Consider the following 21,094-nt stretch of genomic DNA (forward strand, 5'->3'; position numbering starts at 1 on the left):
TTGTTCTTTTATCAGGTTTTATTATAAGGGACCTAGGTGGCGCTGTGGGTTAAACCACTGAGCCTAGGACTTGCTGATCAGAAGGTCGGCGGTTCGAATCCCTGTGATGGGGTGAGCTCCCATTGCTTGGTCCCAGCTCCTGCCCACCTAGCAGTTCGAAAGCACGTCAAAATGCAAGTAGATAAATAGGAACCGCTACAGCGGGAAGGTAAACGGCGTTTCCATGTGCTGCTCTGGTTTGCCATGACCTGGAAGCTATACGCTGGCTCCCTCGGCCAATAATGTGAGATGAGCGCGCAACCCCAGAGTCGGTCATGACTGGACCTAATGGTCAGGGGTCCCTTTACCTTTACCTTTATTATGAGGATCAGGAAGTTCTGGAACTGTTACTGGCAAAGGATGAGCAAAAATGGATGGACAGGTTCCTGTGTTCTGATCACAGAGAAAATATGGGTTCTAGAGTGATGTATTGCCCTCCCTTCTTGTTACTGTTCAAAAGCTGCCACCTGGCAACAGGTCCATCACACAGACAGTGGGATAAGCACCCTCATATACCCAACATGCTTAAGTCTAATTAGCAGATGAGAGGGTTAATACCACAGAGAAAGCTGTTCTGCCAGGCTTAGCTATGTCACTTTCCCTTACTTTGGGTAATCAAGCTTATTATCATAACCCCAGTCTGCCTGAGAAGCTAAGCGTGTGAAGAGGTTTCAGTTGGTTGCTCCAGCTCAACCGCATGGCTCTCATCAGCCACTCTTGAGTTCCTATTTGGAACTTTCACCACTTCATAACTAAGGTGGGTTTTACAGCCTGTGGAATTTGTCTGACTGATGTATGGAAAAGCAAATGAATCTGACCTTTGAAGAGTTTATAAGTAAACTATTTTTAACTTCAAAAGGAAAAAAAGATCAGAAGTTCTAGAACCCAACATATATTGCATTTAATTAAGCATGTGTTTAAGGTGCTTCAAGCTTATACATGATAACATAAATTGTGAATATGACAAGGATGTGTTTGCTATTATGTTTATCACACACAAATACTTGCCATGGAGCTACAACTGGCTTTAGTTCCCTGTTGAGTGCATCCTACCCTAAATGTTAATTATATATATATATATACGGTGCCTCCCTAAGTTTGCCTTGTTGGTATCAAACTGCCTGCTAAACTTTGAGTATGTTAAGTGTGAGTTTTTCAGATTTACCTCCCCAACAACAATAAAAGCTGGAAACTTCCACTTCAAAGATACAATACAATAAAATGGGGATTACAGGATCCCTATGCTGTCCTGGATTCTGGATGGAAATCTATGATAACATAGTGGTGGTTTTCCTCTTTCCCTTGAGCATGGCAACTAGTGTGGAGAGGGAAGTATGGTGAATAAAATCAGTTTCTCTTTTTCTTTTTGACAAGCAGATATAGCCATCTTGCTTGCTAAGCTTTTCTGCTAACATATATGTTTGCAAATTTGCACTTGTCACCTAGATAGATGGTGGTGATAACATAGCACCTGCAAACCTTACAGATGGCCAGAGTTTCACACCTAAACTAAAGTTCACTCTGAGCAGTTCAGGATGTGGTATTGGAGCTGCTTTTGAGTTGAAAAGAGGCATAACAAACATCTGCTTGAATCTATTAATTTCATATGCAACCATTTTCTTACACGTCCATCCAGCATCAATTAGGGTTTGTTAACTTAGATACATCTAAACAAAAGGCTGTTTTAATTAAAACATTTTAAGTATAATATTTAAGGCTCACAATATTGGAATATTGATTTGTAAGTTTTGATACTAATTTCATATCAGTATTTTACCTATATAGTTATCAGTTGTTCATAGCTGTCAGCCCTTGCTAGACCTCACCCCCAGCTGCAGCTCTGCATAATTAACATGGTGCACACACACCATTTGAATGGCAATGTTCATCAACATTGGAGGGGGGCCCTCGAAAATTTTATGGGGGGTGAAAGAACCTTTGCCCCCAGGAGTTGGCTCCAAAGGTGGGGAAGGAGGGAAGGTACTTTTCAAAAGCACAGCTGAAAGCTGAAATTCACTATACATTCTTCTAACAGTTCCTTCACAGTGGCAGGATATCTTTTAGGATTTATAGCCTTTTCAAGCATAAAAGCAAACAGTTGGCAGTCTGAGTTCTGATCTTCTCTTCCCTCTGTTCTTATAGGTGCTGTTAAGTGTCTCTTGTTTTGTGATGCAACAGTAAAAGTAATTCAAATGGCAAAGGACACTTCTATAAAAGTCTGATGAAGACAGACATCAAAATCGGACACCCAGACACTCTATTTACTGGGGAGGGTACCTAATTTCTGGTGCCTGTCCCTAGTAAATCTGTATCTTTATTCCTATTCTGCCTTTGGGAGAAAATTTGAAGATGCACTTTTTTTAAAAAAATGTGTTCGTGCGTACACACACAGACACACACACACACACACACACACACACACACATGCCTGCATGCACAAGCTTCCCTATTTTGATCCCTTCTCAAGACCTCAGTCCATAAAACATTAAAAGCAATCCAAATATGTTTAAAAATCAAAGGTAAAAGATAACCACACAATCAAACTAAAAGCAGAAAAAGGAACCAAAAGGGCAGAGTTAAATGTGTAATAAATAACAGCACTATAAACACTTACCTGGGAGAAAGAACCATTGAACTCAGTGGGGCTTACTTTTGAGTAGATATAAATTGATGTCATTGTAAAACAGCCACAGAATTAAAAGCTTGCTGACAAAGATAAATCATCAGCTGGTGGCAGAACAAAACGTTGCAGATTATGTTTTGATTTGCAGGCAGTTGAAGTACAACTGCATCCAGTGCAACATTAAACATTTTAGTAAACTTGCGTAAGTTTTTAAGGGAACAATAATGTTTCAGTTAGTAACGTGTTTCTGAAGCCATACAGGACAAGCTATTGCAGCATAAATGACAGCAATGAAGTTTTTAATGTCTGATGCTCTATTATGTGTTTATATTTTGCTGAAAGTCACCCAGAGTGGCTGGGGCAACCCAATTTTATAAATAATAAAATTATTATTATTATTATTATTATTATTATTATTATTATTATTATTATTAGAGGTACAGTAGTAGTTATGCTCAAGCAATTGCCCTCAGTTTGAGAAAGGGGATGGTATATGTACACAATTGAGATGTTAAACATTTGTCCAGTTCCAATGGTCTAGTAATCTAGAGGGCCTTTCTGTTAGTTCTGAATAAAATTTACATCTGGCAGTGAGCTTTTTCCAGACCAGTAGAAACAAATTCAATTGTTAACTGAAGGTATTTGCATGAACTTCTGGGTTCCCCCTCGATATCCATAAATCAAATTTAAAAGTTACACTGATTAGAATGTACCGTATGTCATATTACAAAAACACTCCTTTCTCTATATATTGGTAAATATTGCTTTGTCAGAAGTACTGTAATACATTCCAGACTAAAAGGCATTTTAGGCCCTTGTTGCACATTCCCTAGGAGTGGGAGCGATTTGTGCACCCTCCCCCTCCCAACCTGGAGTTTCATGCGAAGGGGGAGGGATGCATCTCCCCCTCCCATGGGACTTGGAAAAAAGGGAGAGAGGAAGCTTATTTGTACTTTGCCTTTGAAATATAATGTCAAAAGATGGAGGAAGGTAGTTCCATCTAGGCTTTCTCTCTTGCCATTTCTCTCTTGAGTGATGACCTTGGACTTGGATGTACTTTCTAAGATTCTTTATCTTTCAGAGTTTAAGCAGTACAAAGCATTGTTTTCCTTAGTTCAGTTTTACCGGTATAAGCCAATTTGTTCCCGGTGAATTCCGTTTTGTGCTTTCCTGTTTCAGGGAGATTATCTAGCATAAATGGAAATATTATTTCTGCTGCATACATCCAATGCCTTGCTCCCTCCAAAATTAAGAATGAATGAGAAAGAATGGGTTCTTCCTTACCAAGAAACATTAGCAAGAACTACAAAAGCTTGTAACACAAATAGCAAGGGTGCAGAAGCTGACCTTCTGAGAGGCAGGTGTCAATGGTGTGTACCCCTCTATGTCCTCAATCCAGGCAGGCAAGAGGCATTATCAGAGTTGAGGGACACATTCCAGCCAGGCGGAAACACTCAGGATATGGAGCAGGGTTAAATGGGAGGTGTGACCAGGGGAGAACTCTGAGACAGGGTCACATCCAGCCAACAGCCATTCACCTATGCGTTAGTGCTTAAATGGGAGATAACAGATCTCCATATCTGATTTCATATGACTTCAGGTTACTGGCAGGTGAGTGTGGCTTGCCCAAAATGGTCTCCTGGACCAAATTCAGAGGCCTGGCAGGCCTAATTAGTCTCATAGCCTAGAGGCTCTCCACCACTGGCATAAAGATTCTCTTTTGTAAGGACATAAATAGGTAAAGGGACCCTTGACCATTAGGTCCAGTCGTAACCGACTCTGGGGTTGCGGCGCTCATCTCGCTCTATTGGCCGAGGGAGCCAGCGTACAGCTTCCAGGTCATGTGGCCACCATGACAAAGCCACTTCTGGGGAACCAGAGCAGGGCACAGAAACGCCGTTTACCTTCCCGCCGGAGCAGTACCTATTTATCTACTTGCACTTTGACGTGCTTTCGAACTGCTAGGTTGGCAGGAGCAGGGACCGAGCAACGGGAGCTCACCCCGTCACGGGGATTCGAACCACCGACCTTCTGATCGCCAAGCCCTAGGCTCTGTGGTTTAACCCACAGCGCCAAAGCTGCCATACCAGTGTAATTATTGATAGTTGTACAGATGCAATGCAACAACTTGTGATGTTGCACTTCATCAACAGATCTTGCATCTCGTCCTGTCTCCACTTTGTTTTCCAAAACCATTAGGAACATAAAGATGTTCTGATATTATCCCATAGCCATAGCTTTAAAAAAAAAGAGTATAGTCATAAGAGTCTCCCCAAGCCCCTGTGACTTGTTTTGTAATCTTTCCCTCATTGATATTTTGATGCAACGGAAAAACTATTTCGTGGCTACAGGTAAATGTATTTCAACCATTCTGTGTTGGCCTTTGTGGGTACTACACATTTCTGTAACATTTCGTTGCTATATATTCATGGTGTGGGTGAATGACTGGTAGGGTGGTGATGAAGTGAGGTAGAGAAAAGGGAAATAAGCAAAGGTTAGAGGGTGGAATAACTTTTGTAGGCGTTTTCCTATTCTATTTTTGTAACTGCAAGGTAGGTGCCTTGGCAACACTGATTTAACATGAAGTCTCTCTTCTTTCCACAGTGGGTAAACCTCACAAGTGTAACTACTGTGGACGGAGTTACAAGCAACGCAGCTCTTTGGAGGAGCACAAGGAACGCTGTCACAACTACCTTCAGAATGTCAGTATAGAGGCTGCTGGGCAAGTCATGAGTCACCACGGTGAGTGGAAGCCTCAATCCTGAGTCCTTTTGACAGCGCTGATCTCCCTTCCCCCCCTTTTTGTGCTATTCCTAGCAATCCACAAGAGTGAAAGAATTGGGAACATGTACTTAGTGTCACAAAGGCTTGTTATGAATTATGTTTATTGTTAATTTAGTGCAGTAAGTAGCTATGAAAAGGAAAACTAGCTAGCTGCAAGGGGGGGGGGGATACCCCAACAAGGTCAAAGGGGAGGATATAAATGAATTTATCCTGGTCAAGCTACTAGCCATAGGCACACATAATCTCTGAGGAAGCACATGGAGCTGCTCCTTGTAATTTAAGTGAAATCTCTGGGCAGCCAATACAGACAGAAACTCTGTACATTACAGTGCACATGAGGCCAGATCAGGGCAACTGCAAATTGATAAAAAGAATGGAACATTTTGTTTATGTGTGTAATATACTTAGATTTTACATATATTTTTCAAACATCACTTCACATTTTTTCATATCTTATACAATATTTTGGACTTCCATCAACCACGACTAGAGATTTCCAGTCCTCTTAACTTTATCTTGTATTCCTACAACTTCACTATTACTTTAAATAATCTGTAACAAATTATCCTTTTCCTGAATTTTCTTTGTAATTTTTCGTATAGTCCTCCTCACAAAACTTCTTGCAAACCTACTAGCGTAATCTGTTGTTTGCAGTTATTCTCCAAATAGTTCTCAAATTTATTCCATTCTTCCAAGAACCTCTGGTCCTGCCGGCTTCGAATCCTCCCTGTCATCTTACCCAATTCTGCATAGTCCATTATTTTCATCTGCTATTCTCCCTTCGTTGGTAACTCTTCTTGTTTCCATTTCTGCACCAATAGTACTCTTGCTGCCGTCGTCACATATCAAAACGGTTTTTTATCTTGTCTACTAATATCTTTGCCTATAATACCAAGTAAAAAGCCTTCTGGTTTATTTAATAAATGTGTATTTCAACATCTTTTTCATCTCATTATATATCATTTCCCAGAAGCTTTTTACTTTCTTACATTCCCACCATATGTGATAAAACGTTCCTTCTTTTTCTTTGTTTCCAACATTTAATACTTGTTTTATACATTTTAGCTAGTTTCACTGGTGTAATATACCATCTATACATCATTTTCATTACATTTTCCTTGAAAGCATTACATGCAGTAAATTTTATTCCTTCCAAGAATGGGACATTTTGAGGCATGTAGCATCTCATTCAGGTGTCTTCAGATGTTAAACTACACAACCTTGCTTTTTGGATTACTGAGAACAAATTTCCACCCATCACATCAGTGTCATCTTAGTAAATGTTGCCCCACCAAAGCTTTTAATACTGTGGGCACTGCCCGCAGTGCCAATGCAGAACATAAAGCATAATAGGAGGCTGACAATATTGGCAGCTACTGTAAAAGCACCTGTGAAATACTGCACACGAGTCATCTGGATAGTGATGAACTGGCCTAGGCTGCTGATGGAAGTCCGTCCCTATGAGCAGGGGTGAGGAGGGAGGTGTTGGACCTTTGCTGTAAGTTTGTACTCTTTGCTAATAATCCGTTAGACCTGATCACTCTGATGGTTTAGGCATCTTCTCTTTTGGAATTCCTGTGTATCTGAACTCCTTTGAGCCCTCTGGCTCTGCGGGGCATTTCAGAAGACTCAAATCAGTCAGCCACAAACAGAAAAAGTCTACTGTATTCACTAACCCCATTCAGACATAATACAAAACTGTGGCTTTGCAATAGGGAATGCCCACAAGGGATCACATGCTCTCTCTTCCCTGCTTCTGTGCAAGTTCCTTTCCTCCTCGACCTGCTGACTGTCTTCTGCTAAGTATGGTTTGCTGTGATGTCCAAAACCGCAAACTGTGATTAGCACCTTTCTTCGAAACCATGGTTGAAAACACATTTTCAAATTAGGGTTTCAAGTTGCGGCTTGGAGGCAAGGTTCTAATATTCTTCCAATATGGGCATCATGGCAAACTAGTCAGCCAAAAGAAAGACCCCAACAAACCCGTGAAGAAGACATGCAAGAGGGAAGAGAGTGGGAAGCGCAGGTGCCCATTACAAATGCTCCCAATTGCCAAACCATGGTTTAATGTTAAGTGTGAATTGAGCCACAGTAGCCAATGCTTTGGGGTAACAGTAGCTAGTCCATCAATTCCACTTCAATGAATGGGATTTAAGCTGTGCTGTGCAGTGGGCAACTTCGAATCAGGCAACACAAGAATGGGAAAAAGTCACCCCTTCACAACAACTTTTTCTCTAGAACTATGGAGAGAACAGGAACCATAAGTCAGTCAGGGACTGTGGCAATCACAGCTGAATGAAATCAACTAGGCTTTAGTGCTATTTCAGTTTTGATCAATCAGCTTGTTGTGCTGCCCGTAGAGATTTCTGGAGCCAGAATTCACAACCCGCCATCACCCTCTGAATGTTTGTGGAATGTCTGATTTTGATCTTCGTTTGTTTTAATTTTTTTTCTAAAAAGAGTTGCTGAGACTCTTAGCACTCCTGGAAATCACACATCAGCCCTGAAAGACCTTCGCTCTAGTCTTTGATGTGTGAGAGCTGGTTGTACCTGGATGATAGCTTTTCAGAGACTCAGAGGTCATATAATAACGGTAATTTCCTGCAGTACACGTCATGTTTCCTCTCCTGCTATGGTTTCTCGTCAAACTGCTTTACAGTATTTATGGAGGCTTGTAATGATTCAGTCTATGATTCCCCTGGAAAGCCCCCAAAGTAGGAAAATCTGGAAGTATATCTATGTATGTTTCTGGTCCAGCTTTGTGCGCTGCTATTAGATAGCGCCCATGAAACCTCTCCACCTCTCCAGCCTCAGGGCAGTTTATTGATTATTTTAAAGGGTTAATTTTAGTTACAGGTAGTTATCTGAAGAAGTGTGCATGCACACGAAAGCTCATACCAATGACAAACTTAGTTGGTCTCTAAGGTGCTACTGGAAGGAATTTGGTTAATTTTAGGTTTTTCTAGCATTCAAAGGGATTAGTTCTTATTTGAAGAAGCCCTAATGTCACACCCACACACCCTTTTAATGCATTTGCCTGGGGGAATGTGCTCAAGAGACGTACTTGTGCTTTGGGCCATTGTGTTGGTACATCAGTCAATGCACTCTGGCCCCAGAAATTATTGGCTGGCATGCCTAACTTCAATCCTGAATTTAAAGTCTTGTTTCAATATTCTATGACTGGGCAGGGGAAGAAATAGATTAGCAATGAACCTCTGTGTCCCACTTTATGAACAGGACTGCTCAGAGCACTACAGACTCAGGCACTATCATTGTGTTTTTCTTTGGCTGTATTTTATTATCTTGTTGTGCTATGTACTAGCATCCTCAAACATATGTGCATCACACATTGCTCGATCTCATGTCCATTTTAAAAATTAGCATTGTAAAAAGTGTTGACTTAAATTAAAAACATAATGCTGAAAACCTCTGCACTCTTACTTCATTGGGAATAAGACCTGTTGAACATAGTGGGACTTATTTTTAAGAATGCATAGACACAGGCTGCACGAATTCGTAACAATTGCCTAGAAACTTTGAGTTGGTTTTGACATAAACCCCATACCATCAGAGGGAAACAAGGATGCAGACTTTAACTATTAATCACCTGCATATCTCAGTCATATTGAAAGTAAATATGAGTTCTGGTTTTTATTGTTGTTATTTGAGCTTTCCAACCTGCCATTTATTTCTCTACTGGCAGTTGGATTCCTGTGGCAAATGAGCGATCATTGTGTGTCTCAGCAAGATCATACTGTGCAATAATTAAAAATGGAAGTTTACAAAATAAATGAGGTACTAACATTTGGCGTTCCTTGGCAGCCAAGCCACAAATAGATAAACAGAATGGATTGTCAGTTGGACAGTTTCCATGAGCCAGAGATTTCCCTCCCACCCCCAGGAATCTTTTACCAGGAGGAGGAAGAGCAAAAACACACTCTTTTGTGGGTTTATCCTAAACCAGCATTTTTCAAGAACATGCGCAGTGTGGGTCATTTATAAAACACCTAATCAATCCAATCAGATGTGTCCTGGTATAACATTACCAGGATATCCCTCCAGTGTAACAGGCATGTTAGTCAACAGGTATGTACTGTACAAAGAACATACAAGCAGATCTCATTTTACATGGAGATTTTCTTCCTGACTATTGCATGTAAAAGCAAAATCATGTAAAGCTGGAATAGTTCCACATGGCCATCCTGTCCAAATTGGGCATTGAATGGGCCTGTCCCCCTCAAGGCAGAGAGATTTTTAAACCCCCCACCTTGCTCATCGAGTTCTGGGAAGGTCATGCAAGGGCCTTCATGAGATCTTGGACAGCCCTTCCAGGGGGAGGGGTATTCCTGTTCTCCTGCCCCTTTTATTTTTATTTTACTTTAAATTTTCAGCATAAATCTGTGATCACGTCAGTGAAATCAGCATAAGATGTGATCTACCTGTATTCATAAGCAAAAGGTACTTCTAAAGTTTAATGTGGAAGATCAAATCTCTCCCCCCTCTAATATCAGACATGGGTTGGACCAGTTACAGGTGTTCAGTGGTATTAATAATTTCTGGGTTTCATAGCTATGCCTGGCTCAAATTATGTCATGTTTATAGCTCTCTTCTTAATTCCTGCTCTTTTGTCAGTTTCCCCTTTTAATTGTGGGAGTTGGGGGGTTCATGAAAAGCCATTAGTATGCAATGAATAATAGGAACTAATCAAAAGTAGTATTCCCTGCAAATCCTTCTCCACAGCCAGTCCCAAGCCAAGGTCAGAACCCAGTTCAGGAAGAAGTGTCACCGATGCAGAGAGCTTGTTGTGCTACAACTGTGCCTTCATGGCAGAGCTCTCCCTCCCTCTTGCTGCTCCTTTCTCTGGTTCCACATGCAAAAATTTACAAAGGTCCTCAGAAGAGAAAATAGTCCAAACAAGATGTTACTTGGATAACCTGATTAGCAACTACATATGGGGCATTAAAAATTAAATACCATGGGTGGTCGGGTGGAAAGGATGGGTTCTAGCAAAACTGCAGCATGCAGGGAGGGGAAGTTAATTCTTCCCTCCCCAGCTCTGATCCCAATGAAAACTGCACCTGTACACGCAGCCTAGTATTTCATTTTTGAAAACCCCAGATGTGGCAAAGTGTTACCTTTCCCCAGGTAGTCGTCTTCTTCTTCTTCTTGGCGATCACTTGTGTCCGAGTAAGATTGTCTTCCATAAACACGGTTTTAACACTGGGTCCGTAAGTGACTGTGGAGGCCAATTCTGGATCCACACGTCCTTCCACAGTGGGGACATTGGTTTCCAGGCAGGAGTTAATCATGGTGTGGATTTGCCAAGCATGTCTTCCTCTTAGCAGTTTCTCCCTTGCGTCCTGTGTTCGAGCATCTTCAGAGCCCATAACACCTTTGGTAAAGGCTGTTCTCCAAGTGTTCCTCTGGTGGTACTGAAAACAGGAATAGGGTGTTGGGGAGGGAGGCAAAACGGACATTCTTAATGGTTGGATAAGCTGAGGAAATAATATGCATACTTAGTTTTAGCAGTCTCAATAGGAAATATGGATTTTGATGAGACATTTGAAGGATGAGAGGGAGAGGCAACATGTCACATAGATGTTCTTGGAGGAGAGAGCTCCAGTCCTGAGAAGAGCAACAAAGGAGGAAGTATAGAGTCTTCCGAAGGAGTGGGAGGTTTCTGGTAGGCTAAAGGCCTGCTTTCACCTCAAGAAGACTAGCTCTCCCTAGCTTATCAAGAGGTGAACAGAAAACGAAGAAACACAGAGAAAGGGTTGGGGGCTTCTCTCAGATGCAATTTTCACTAAATAAGAAGGCTCCTGGATGATATATAAATTAGAGTGATTTATCAGAGGGTTTTCCTTGAAAACTGTTTTTCTTCTGTGCCACGTTGTTGTGAGAAGTGCAAACAGAACAAAAGCAATTGGGGGGGGGGGCGTATATAGCAGCATAGCTTTATACCAACTTCGTAAACACTTACAAAAAAAAAGTTCCCAAGTCATTCTAGCCTAAACTAAGTGTTCCTATTTTACTTACATAGCCTCTGGAATTTAGGAGGACTGAAATGGCTTGAACAGTTGAGCTGCTTTTCTGCCTAAGGGAGAAAAAAAAAATCAGTATCATTGCTCCACCCTTCAGCTGTATAGATAAATATCATAACTATTTATTTATAAAGTATTTGCCTTACTATGAGTTTCTGATCAGAGGCAGGGCATCTAAAGAGGACTGATTTGGGGGAGCTGCAAGTTGCATGGCTAAACTCCTTCCACTGGATTTTCAAAATGTGTGTCCCACTAAGCTGAATGCACCCAGCCCTGTTTGGCAGCTCTTCGGGGGCTTCATAAACCACCTGTGCTGGTTGCAGGCCTAGAGCTGCAGAAGCTTGCAAACATCTGGCAAGCCACAAAATGTGTCTGGTGACATGCTCAGCTTCATAGGTTATGTATTGTGCAGGGATATATTGTATTCTGTTGAAGTAACAGGGCAATATGAAATTGAAAATAATTCAGATGATTTTAGGGAGCCAGTAAATGGATAAAACTTCCGGATAAAACTTTTTCTCTAAGGTAGTACAGTGGAACCTCAGTTTATGAACACCTCGGTTTACGAATTTTCGGTTTATGAACACCGCAGACCCATCTGGAATGGATTGATTCACTTTCCATTACTTTCAATGGGAAAGTTCGCTTCAGTTTATGAATGCTTCAGTTTATGAACAGACTTCCGGAACCAATAGTGTTCATAAACCAAGGTACCACTGTATTGTCATTGTAAAGGGGCTGTTTTGTTGTTCTGTTGGTGGTGACTTCATTTGGAAGAATTATTAGCCAAATACACGGGGAAAGACAAATTAATGAATTCTGCATTTTCAATTGTAGTCTTTAGCTTTGTTCCTCTAGTCATTTTTGCTAGTTTCATACTTTGAACTATCTTGTCTGGATCTTACAGAATAGTCAGTACAAAAGTGTTGCAATAATCCACATTTAGTGCAGCCCTATGTCCTTTTCTGGTGTTCAGTCTGAATTCTCTAAGCCAGGAGAGCAGAATTATGGTGGTGGTAAGCCCCACTTCCAACCTACACACAATTCAGGAAACTGTCAAAACAGACCCTATGCCAGGACAAATCGTGAGACGTACAGGTTTTGTTCTGACTGTCAGCATTCTAGTGTCTGCACATGACTCAGAGGTGAGGTTGGCCACAGTGATATTGTTCTTCGCTCTTGTACATTACACCTAACATCTTAACTGTCTAAAAAGGGTGCCCCTTTAGTTAACCTAAATGTAAATGGTGTACTTATCTCAGTAGTTCCATGGTGTGCCCCCACCACCACCATTTTGTGGGATTCTTGAAGGGCTGCTGCCATGTTGTCTTGGTAGCCAGTTTGCTAACAGCCCCTTGTTTCAGAAGACGGGGTTTGCTATGTCAGGTTTGCAGCAGGCAAAGAGGAGTCTTCTTCAAGGGAGTGACCCTTGGTGTCAGAAAGGCTGATAGAAATTCACAAATTCCCCTATTTTCATCTCTGTAATGCAGGATAGGCTGTTTTGCTTTGCAAAGAAATATACTTCTAAAAGTTCTTGACATAATCATTTTTTCAGGAAATATGAGTATGTATTTCTGATGGCCTTATGGTCAGCATATCCAGCCTGAGAGAGAGCATGTGCAGGAGGATCGACGAATATCTGTGTGGTGGCTTCGTATATACAGCTGCACACAAGGGATCTCTCCTGGCAACTGGGGACTTGCTTGTCTAGGTTTCCATCATGAAGAGGGAGTCAGTACAGTTCAACGTATATCTACTCCATGCATGCAATTTACAGAATGCCCATAGATTGGGAGAGATGGATCCAGCCAATGTGATTGTGACCCTTTCACTCCTGCATCCATTCACTCACCCTGGATATGTTGAGAGAGCAGGGCTGTAAGGCTGGGATGTTTTTCTTCTTCCTCCTTTTCTGTCTGAAGAAAAGTTTACATACCTTCACTCACTCACTCTTTCCTCCTTGGCCTGCTCCCACCTACTGTATCTAGTCCCTCTCCCACTATGCCTTTGTTTAGATTAGTCCATCTAGGCTTCATACTTTCCACCTTTCCAGGCCCTTCAATACTCAGGCAGTCTAGGGATGTCGGCTCCACTCAGTACTGGGTAGAGGAACCATAGGATTTTGGAGCTGTGCTGCATGGGGGTGGAAGTGGAACCATGTTATAAACAAGCAGTAGCAAACAAGCAGAAATATTTTTATTGGCTTCGTTTCAGATAATAAATACAAAAGTATTTTAAAATGGCAGTTTCTCATTGTGTGTGATCAGTATGTGCACTGCTTAACCTTAAGCATCATTTCTTTGATTCATAAGCAGAATCAAGTTGGGGGGATTCTGGAAAACATGTGGCGTGTTATTTATGTAGTACATTAGCATGGTGTCAGTCTGATGTTGCTGGGCTTCAACACTCATAATCTTTGACCACCACATGCTGTCACGGCTGATGGCAGCTGGAGTTCAGGAACGCTTGGAGTGTACACCATGTCGACTACTCCTAATGTAGTGGCTTGTAGAGGCAATTCACATATCCACAGCTTTTAACCTAGCTCACCAATCCCAAATTTCCTTTCCCCAATAGTGGAGTTGCTTCTTCTTCATGCTCCACAGCCGCCTTCAGTTGCAAAGAGCCCTTGCCCAGAAGGTTATTAGAACCAAAGGCCAAGAGCATCATTAAACGACTTCCCAAACTTTCTAGTGCTTCAATGGGCACTCATTGACTAATTATAGTTTGCAAACCTCAAAAAATGTTGACCACTTTGATTTACTTAATTTCTCCTGGAAGTGTAGGTAGCTCTATCTGATTTGGCTTTTTGGTTTTATGTAGTATCTACTATGGAAGATGGTAAGGAGCAAGATCCTGGGATGGACAACAATGTTACTCTGGTGCCTTTTGAAAGACCTGCTGTTATAGAGAAGCTGACAATCAACATGGGAAAGCGTAAAAGCTCCACCCCACAGAAGTTTGTGGGTAAGCGTCAGATGAGCATGTTGTTGTTTGTAGCAAAAAAGGGGGGGGTAGCTCATTGTTATATCCTAAGCTATTAAATGTTCTAATGTAGGGATGGCACAATCAGAATGAGACATACTGGGGAGGGGGGGAGCTGAGGACTAGATAAGTGCATAGGCCATGGTGCAAGAGCCATGCAATATGACCTGCATTCGCTACACACACACACACACACGTTTAAAAATGGGGGGGGGATATACCAGATTGCTTAAGAGCTCCACAGAGGACATTTGCTTCCTCTGTGAAAGCACTTTCTTAAAGGCAAAATTTTAAAAAACCCATATTCCATTTCTAGTAGTGTTTCCCTAATAGTGTTATGTGGTACAACACTGTTCTGATACACACTGTTAAAAGAGTGCTGTTTCTTTACAACTGGCCTCTTCTTAGTGTAGAATGACATTTTCTCATATATTTCCAGAGCTATCAGCGATATCGGATAGGCTGCTCAATCAATTGTGCGCACACACACATTTCGTTTCTGTAATTAAAAAGACCTAGAAAGGTGGGTGCAGGAGAATCTTTGAGCATCTCCTGGACATAGCGTAATAGATGGCCAGGAGTGGCCTGTGCAGTGGGCCAGAGCTGCCACTGGCCTCCTGACAGCCATGTCATTGCTGCTTACCACAATGGTTTGGAGGCAGGGCAGCTGAGCTCCCCACTGTTCCACCCTGTGGGAGACAACACCACACCAGCTACTCCTCGGGATGGCTGACATGGCTGGCCTTTGTGTATGGTCACATGAAAGAACATAAGATGTTAGGGAATAGGTAAGAAACCCAGCTGGATGGACTGAGTGTGGATAGATAGTGGGGAAACACTAGGGGCATTGTTAGGGGGTAAGCCCACTGGTGTCCCCCTCCCCATTTTGTTTTATTTTATTTTTTAAGAAGCTACTTTGCTTACAGGCCTAGTCACCCACCATCTTACTTTGTTCAGAGAGCATGTACAAGTTAGCATATCTGATTTTTATGAATTTTGTTGTTGTGCCTGTGCCCTGAGTCTCTTAAGCTCCTGGGGGAAATATATTAGTTGCACTTCACGTAAATGTTGGGGAAACCACACACTTAACCATTTTTGGATGAAGCCTAATTGCACGCTCTGAATAAAAGAATTTTCCCCACAGGATGTTCACAGCCCCAGTTCCCTAGCTGTGTGGGTTCAGAGCAGACGGGAGTCCTTCCCACAGAACAATTGGTCATAGATGGCCTTGTGAGCAGTGGGAGGAGAATTTTCAGCTAGAAAAGGCTGTGAGGTGAACTTCACTTGTATCCCTCTCTCTTACTTGTCTTTAAAAATTTGTTCTGTTGACTGAGTCACGTGGTGGTTCAAACTCTAGTCTTGCATTTATGTAGCGATTTTGCCTACCATGTGCTTTGGGTGCTTATGCTGTCCTGGCATGTGAGCCATAGCAACGCCATTCCTCCCAGTACCATTTGTTCCATAATGTGAGAAACCCAGAACCACGAGGACAGAATCCAAACTGGGATTCCTCCTCCTCCTGCTCCTCACATCAGCACTAGCCCATTTTCCAACGGATTAAAGTGACCCTGTACTTTGCATGTTGTTTTGATGGCAAACAACAGATCAGCACTGCTGAAGTTCCCATGCCATCTAGGTAGCATAAGAACTCCGTGTGAGGTTCAGTATGAGTAGCAATTTTTACCTTATCCTTGTGAAATTTAAATCATAATTATGGCTGTTTTGTGGATGACGAATTGAGGCGCCAACAGTTGTACGTCAGTCAGTAACACTTGGTGTACATGGAGGGGAAATGATCCAAGTCAAAGTTTATTTCACATTCAGTGGAGTAGACAATTTTATTCATAATAGGTAATCTACCATGTGTAAAACAACCTGTCCAATTCTTTTTTAAAAAAAATGATTACAAATTCCAAAATGGCATCATGGTAATTATGAGAAGGGCCAGGTGTCTTTCAGAAATCATTTGTATTCTCTTCTTCTTCTTCTTCTTCTTCTTCTTCTTCTTCTTCTTCTTCTTCTTCTTCTTCTTCGATCACTCATAGCCAAGTAAGATTGTCTTCCATAAACACGGTTTTAACAATGAGTTCACAAGTTCTGGATCCACACGTCCTTCTACAGTGGGGACATTGGTTTCTGGGCGGGAGTTGATCACGGTGTGGATTTGCCAAGTGTGCCTTCCTCTTAGCACGTTTCTCCCTTGTCTCCTGAGTTTGAGTATCTTCAAAGCCCATGACACCTTTGGTAAAGGCTGTTCTCCAACTGGAGCGCTCACAGGCCTGTGTTTCCCAGTTTTCCGTGTTTATACTACATTTTTAAAGATTTGCCTTGAGACAGTCTTTAAACCTCTTTTGTTGACCACCAGCATTACGCTTTCCATTTTTAAGTTTGGAATAGAGTAGTTGCTTTGGAAGATGATCATCAGGCATCCGCACAACATGTCCTTAATAACACATTAATGTTCAGAACCCATTAAAAAAGATGCATTATTTCTTTTTTAACAAGTGGGGCAATGAAGCTGAGAGACAGTTCCCTTTCTTGCTTTTATCTACTAGATGCATACAGCTTAGGTGAAATTTGATTTCAGATTGGTTAGCCAGCCACCCCCAACCCTAGTCCAACGAGCACCAGCTAGCAAATGATACAATAGATCTGGAATTTCAGAGAAGGGTGTCACACTCTGGGACAGAGACAGCTAGAAGCAAGGGTCCTTCTAGTCAGTAGATTGACCTTTCACTCTCTGATGAAACCTGCAGGTGGTATTCTGAGCTGAGCAATCTCAGTGTTATGGTTGAAATTTCAGAAGAAAGGAAGGAAAGTGTCATGCTTCCAATGTAGGAAAAAGTTGAAACAGACTAAATAAGACTTGGTAATCAGTATTAATTTCACAGAAATCGGAGTGAAACTAATGTCTGTTCCCCCACTTTCATAATGCAAGTTTAACCCTAAAACCTTCACAAGACAATGAACACTGTGCATGTAAATTTCTCCTGATGCTGTATTAAAAATAGTCAGTTTTAGCAACATACTAATACAATTTTTTACCTTTTCCCATTGTACAGGGGAGGTCATTCAGTTAGAGAATTACAACTCTACAGTGATAGCTCTCTTTTTTTAACCCTTCTGTGATAGCATTTTAGTCAGCATGTTTCTGACCAAAAACACTTGTGAACATTACATTTGTTGAAGGGCACCACTGTGAATTTATGGGCAACTTCACCTTGGAAGCAAGGGGATGGGAAGAAGGACCGTGTTTTCCAGATGGCATAATATGATGTGGTTAATTGGATCTCAGTAGCTAGTTACTTTAGCTAATGGACCAGTTATTGTGGCAGTAAAGGATAGAAAAGTATATCATTTTAATCATAGTGAAAATTCCTCAACTACGTAACATATCAGGTTTTGAAAACATGCAACAAATAATGCTCTTGAGATTGATGAGCTTGCTTGGATTTTTGAATTAAAAAATAGTTTACCTTTTATGCATGTAACATAGTTTTGTTTTAAAACTTATTTTCTTGAATAATTTTGTGGTTTTTATGAGGCGTGCGATTAGCAGTCATCAATTTATTAATGTGACAAAAGAGGCAACACGTAGACCAATGAATGATAAAGGCATAAATACATAAATTCATAAATCATAACAACAAAGCATGATGCTAAACCACAATGTATTATTTAGAATAAGGTTCCTGACATCATAATCTCTATAAACAAAGTGAGTACTCTAGTCTCTTAATAGTAACTGAAATAATGTTCATCTGGCAATGCAGTCTTTGAAATGCCTGTCGGTGCACGTCGATACACGTGAACTGGTGCCAAGGTGATCGTAAGGACAGTGATCTGGATAATAACACTGTTTCGAATTAATCTTCCTTGCAGCGTTAACTACAAAAAATAATAATGTCAGGGACGAGAACCTGCATGAATATGAGACCAAAATCATTTACAAAACATACAGGTGTAACTCGGAAAATTAGAATATCGTCGAAAAGTGCATTTATTTCAGTAATGCAAATTAAAAGGTGAAACCAATATATGAGATAGATGCATGACATGCAAAGCAAGATATGTCAAGCCTTTATTTGTTGTAATTGTAATTATTTGTTGTTAGGCGGGTCAATTATAAATGGAATGTAATTAATGAAATGTAATAGCGATGTTTATTTTTGTATTATTGTAACTCTTTGTTTTATTACTGTGGAATTTCCAAAAGAAAGCATTTGTAAAAATTAAAAGAAAAATAAAAAATAATAAGTTGCATTACTGAAATAAATGCACTTTTCGACGATATTCTAATTTTCCGAGTTTCACCTGTACATGATAAAATAAGATAGAATAAATTTCATTAAATTAAATTAAACAAAACTGCTACTGTACTGTCGCAGTGGTTACATAGGCTTATGACCACTGCTCCTCAGAAGTTCACTTCTGAGGTAAGCATTTGTTTTGTCTGTAGCAGTGGTTGAATTTATGAATTTATGCCTTTATCATTCATTGGTCTACGTCAGACATAGGCAACCTTGGCTCTCCAGATGTTTTGGAACTACAACTCCCATGATCCCTGACCACTGGGCCTGTTAGCTAGGGATCATGGGAGTTGTGGTTCCAAAACATCTGGAGAGCCAAGGTTGCCTATGCCTGGTCTACGTGTTGTCTCTTTGGTCACAGTTGCGGAGTTTGCAACACAGGAGTTAATTGATTATTTGATCAATTTATTAATGACTGCTTCTAAATCATGTTGGTACCCAGGCTACTTTGGCACACAGAATCTTACCCATGTTACAATCAGAGGTGTCAGGGCTTGTTTGAAAAGTTGATAATCCCAGGTCATTATCATGAATCAAGAATCATAATTTAAAGGGGGAGGGCGACAAGATGATGTGTTACGCACACATTTCTTGCTCATTATCTCTTATGTTTCTGAGAAAACAAAATTATTTCAATAAATTTTCTTAACACCTTTGTGTGCATAATGGGCATGCTGTTTTCATATGATAGTTTATTCTGAAATGTAGGGGAGATAGTGCTGGATCCTATAACTTGCCAGGGCCCTGCTTATCTTGAGTTTAAGCTGCTTCAGAGACTGAAGGCTGATTTTCACCATACATCTTGTACTTCAGTACGGATTCCAAACTTGAAACATTCTTGTGTCCCTTGTCAAGTGTGAAGAGCATCCATATGTAAAAAATTGCCGTGTCCCCTGTGGCACTTGAGAGTATTGTTACAATCCTTCCGCAATCTCTAGTGGAATGAAGACACAAAACATTATTTGGTAGGGGTGTGTACGGCACCCAGGATTCAGCTTGCATCTGTATTTGTGAGGTCTTTTTTTTTTAATCCAATATATTTCTGAGTTGCATTTTGCTCTCTCCGCTTCAGTCTGTTTCAGGTTCCAAGCTGATGTGCAGAAAGAGAAACTCTTTGTTTCCCCCTTCACTGTAATGGTGAATTGGAAAATGACTATAATAACTGTTCCCTCTTTTGGCCAAAGTCAATAAAAGTTTCAGGCACAGGAACCCCTCCAGAGTATGTTAAGCCTGCCAAATTGCAGACGAATAGGTTCAGGGACATTTTTGGGATAAAGACAAGTGATCGTTTTCTTCTATAATCCATATTAGTTTCATATTTTGAAAGTGAGGGCAAGGGTTTGTCGCTTGGTCTTCCTTTATTATAATCAAGAGGTAGCCATTCTTGGTGTGTATTCTTGCTTGAACATTAAAAAGAAAACCTTTGCAGCTTCACACTGGCTTTCTAGTGTGAAGTGCCTTTCTAGTGCTAGCCCTTCCAGACCTTCAATCCTTGCCCCAGGCTGGTCAGATGTTTCCTGCTGGATGTAGTTGGGGTAGTAGCATTGCCATCCATGTGTCCCCATCCCAGCTAAATGGGGGGGGGGGGGCAAAACCGCCATTGCTAGAGGACCAGCATTCCCATTCACTATTTAGGAGTATTGTAAAGATACACATGGTATATTTTACGTGTGTATGTTTCCTTCAGGTTTGGCAAGAGGCATGGATGTATAAATGTGAAGTGAGAATTAGCTCACATTGATCCTATCCACATTTTGAGCAAAGTATACTGAAGTGCATTAACTGACTTGCATTAACCACTTTGTGGAACCTTTGTATTGGTTATGGACTGAAGTTACATGCTCTAAACCACAGAAACCATATTCAGACTAGAAGAAGCAACATGGGGTTAGCAAGGTCATGGATTCAGCACCATTCCCAAGGCCATGCAAATCTCCCAGCTCCTCCTCTGATGAGAGTGGACTTATGCAGCAGGAATCCTTTTGTGTCCATTTATACTTCCTATGAAGTTGAGAACCCCTAAAATATCAGGGTTCTTAGTCATGTGCGAAGCCTTTATGCATGCAAAAGCCTCCCTGCTACAGAAGTTCACTCTCATCATGAGAGAGGCCAAGAGTGACCTTGGGAATGGGCCTAAACACACAGTCCCATCAGACTACTGTATTGCAGTGCCGCAGAAAGAATGTAGTTGGTCAAAGGAGCCGTGGACTCAAAAAGATTGAAAACCTTCAGGCTAGAATGTTAAGTCAAACTGAAAATCCATAAGATGATTTTCCCTTATTCCTTTTTCACTTTGATTCCACTCTTGCTAA

At 41.1% G+C, this 21,094-nt stretch overlaps 1 protein-coding gene across 10 annotated transcripts in view; it reads left to right on the forward strand.

Moving 5' to 3' along the window:
• Window positions 1-21,094, forward strand: part of IKZF2 (IKAROS family zinc finger 2) — a 127,436-nt gene that overhangs the window by 93,678 nt on the left and 12,664 nt on the right. For 7 of the 10 annotated variants that reach the window (XM_035138858.3, XM_088667404.1, XM_035138841.3 and 4 more), the window contains 2 exons: window positions 5,267-5,404; window positions 14,311-14,454. In XM_035138858.3, the coding sequence (XP_034994749.1) occupies window positions 5,267-5,404; window positions 14,311-14,454 (282 nt within the window). The remainder of the gene's footprint in view (window positions 1-5,266; window positions 5,405-14,310; window positions 14,455-21,094) is intronic. The other 3 variants (XM_088667541.1, XM_035138874.3, XM_035138883.3) reach the window with 1 other exon arrangement.

The sequence above is a fragment of the Zootoca vivipara genome, chromosome 1 (assembly GCF_965207765.1).
Source record: "Zootoca vivipara chromosome 1, rZooViv2.hap1.1, whole genome shotgun sequence".
In the NCBI taxonomy this organism is placed as follows: Eukaryota; Metazoa; Chordata; class Lepidosauria; order Squamata; family Lacertidae; genus Zootoca; species Zootoca vivipara.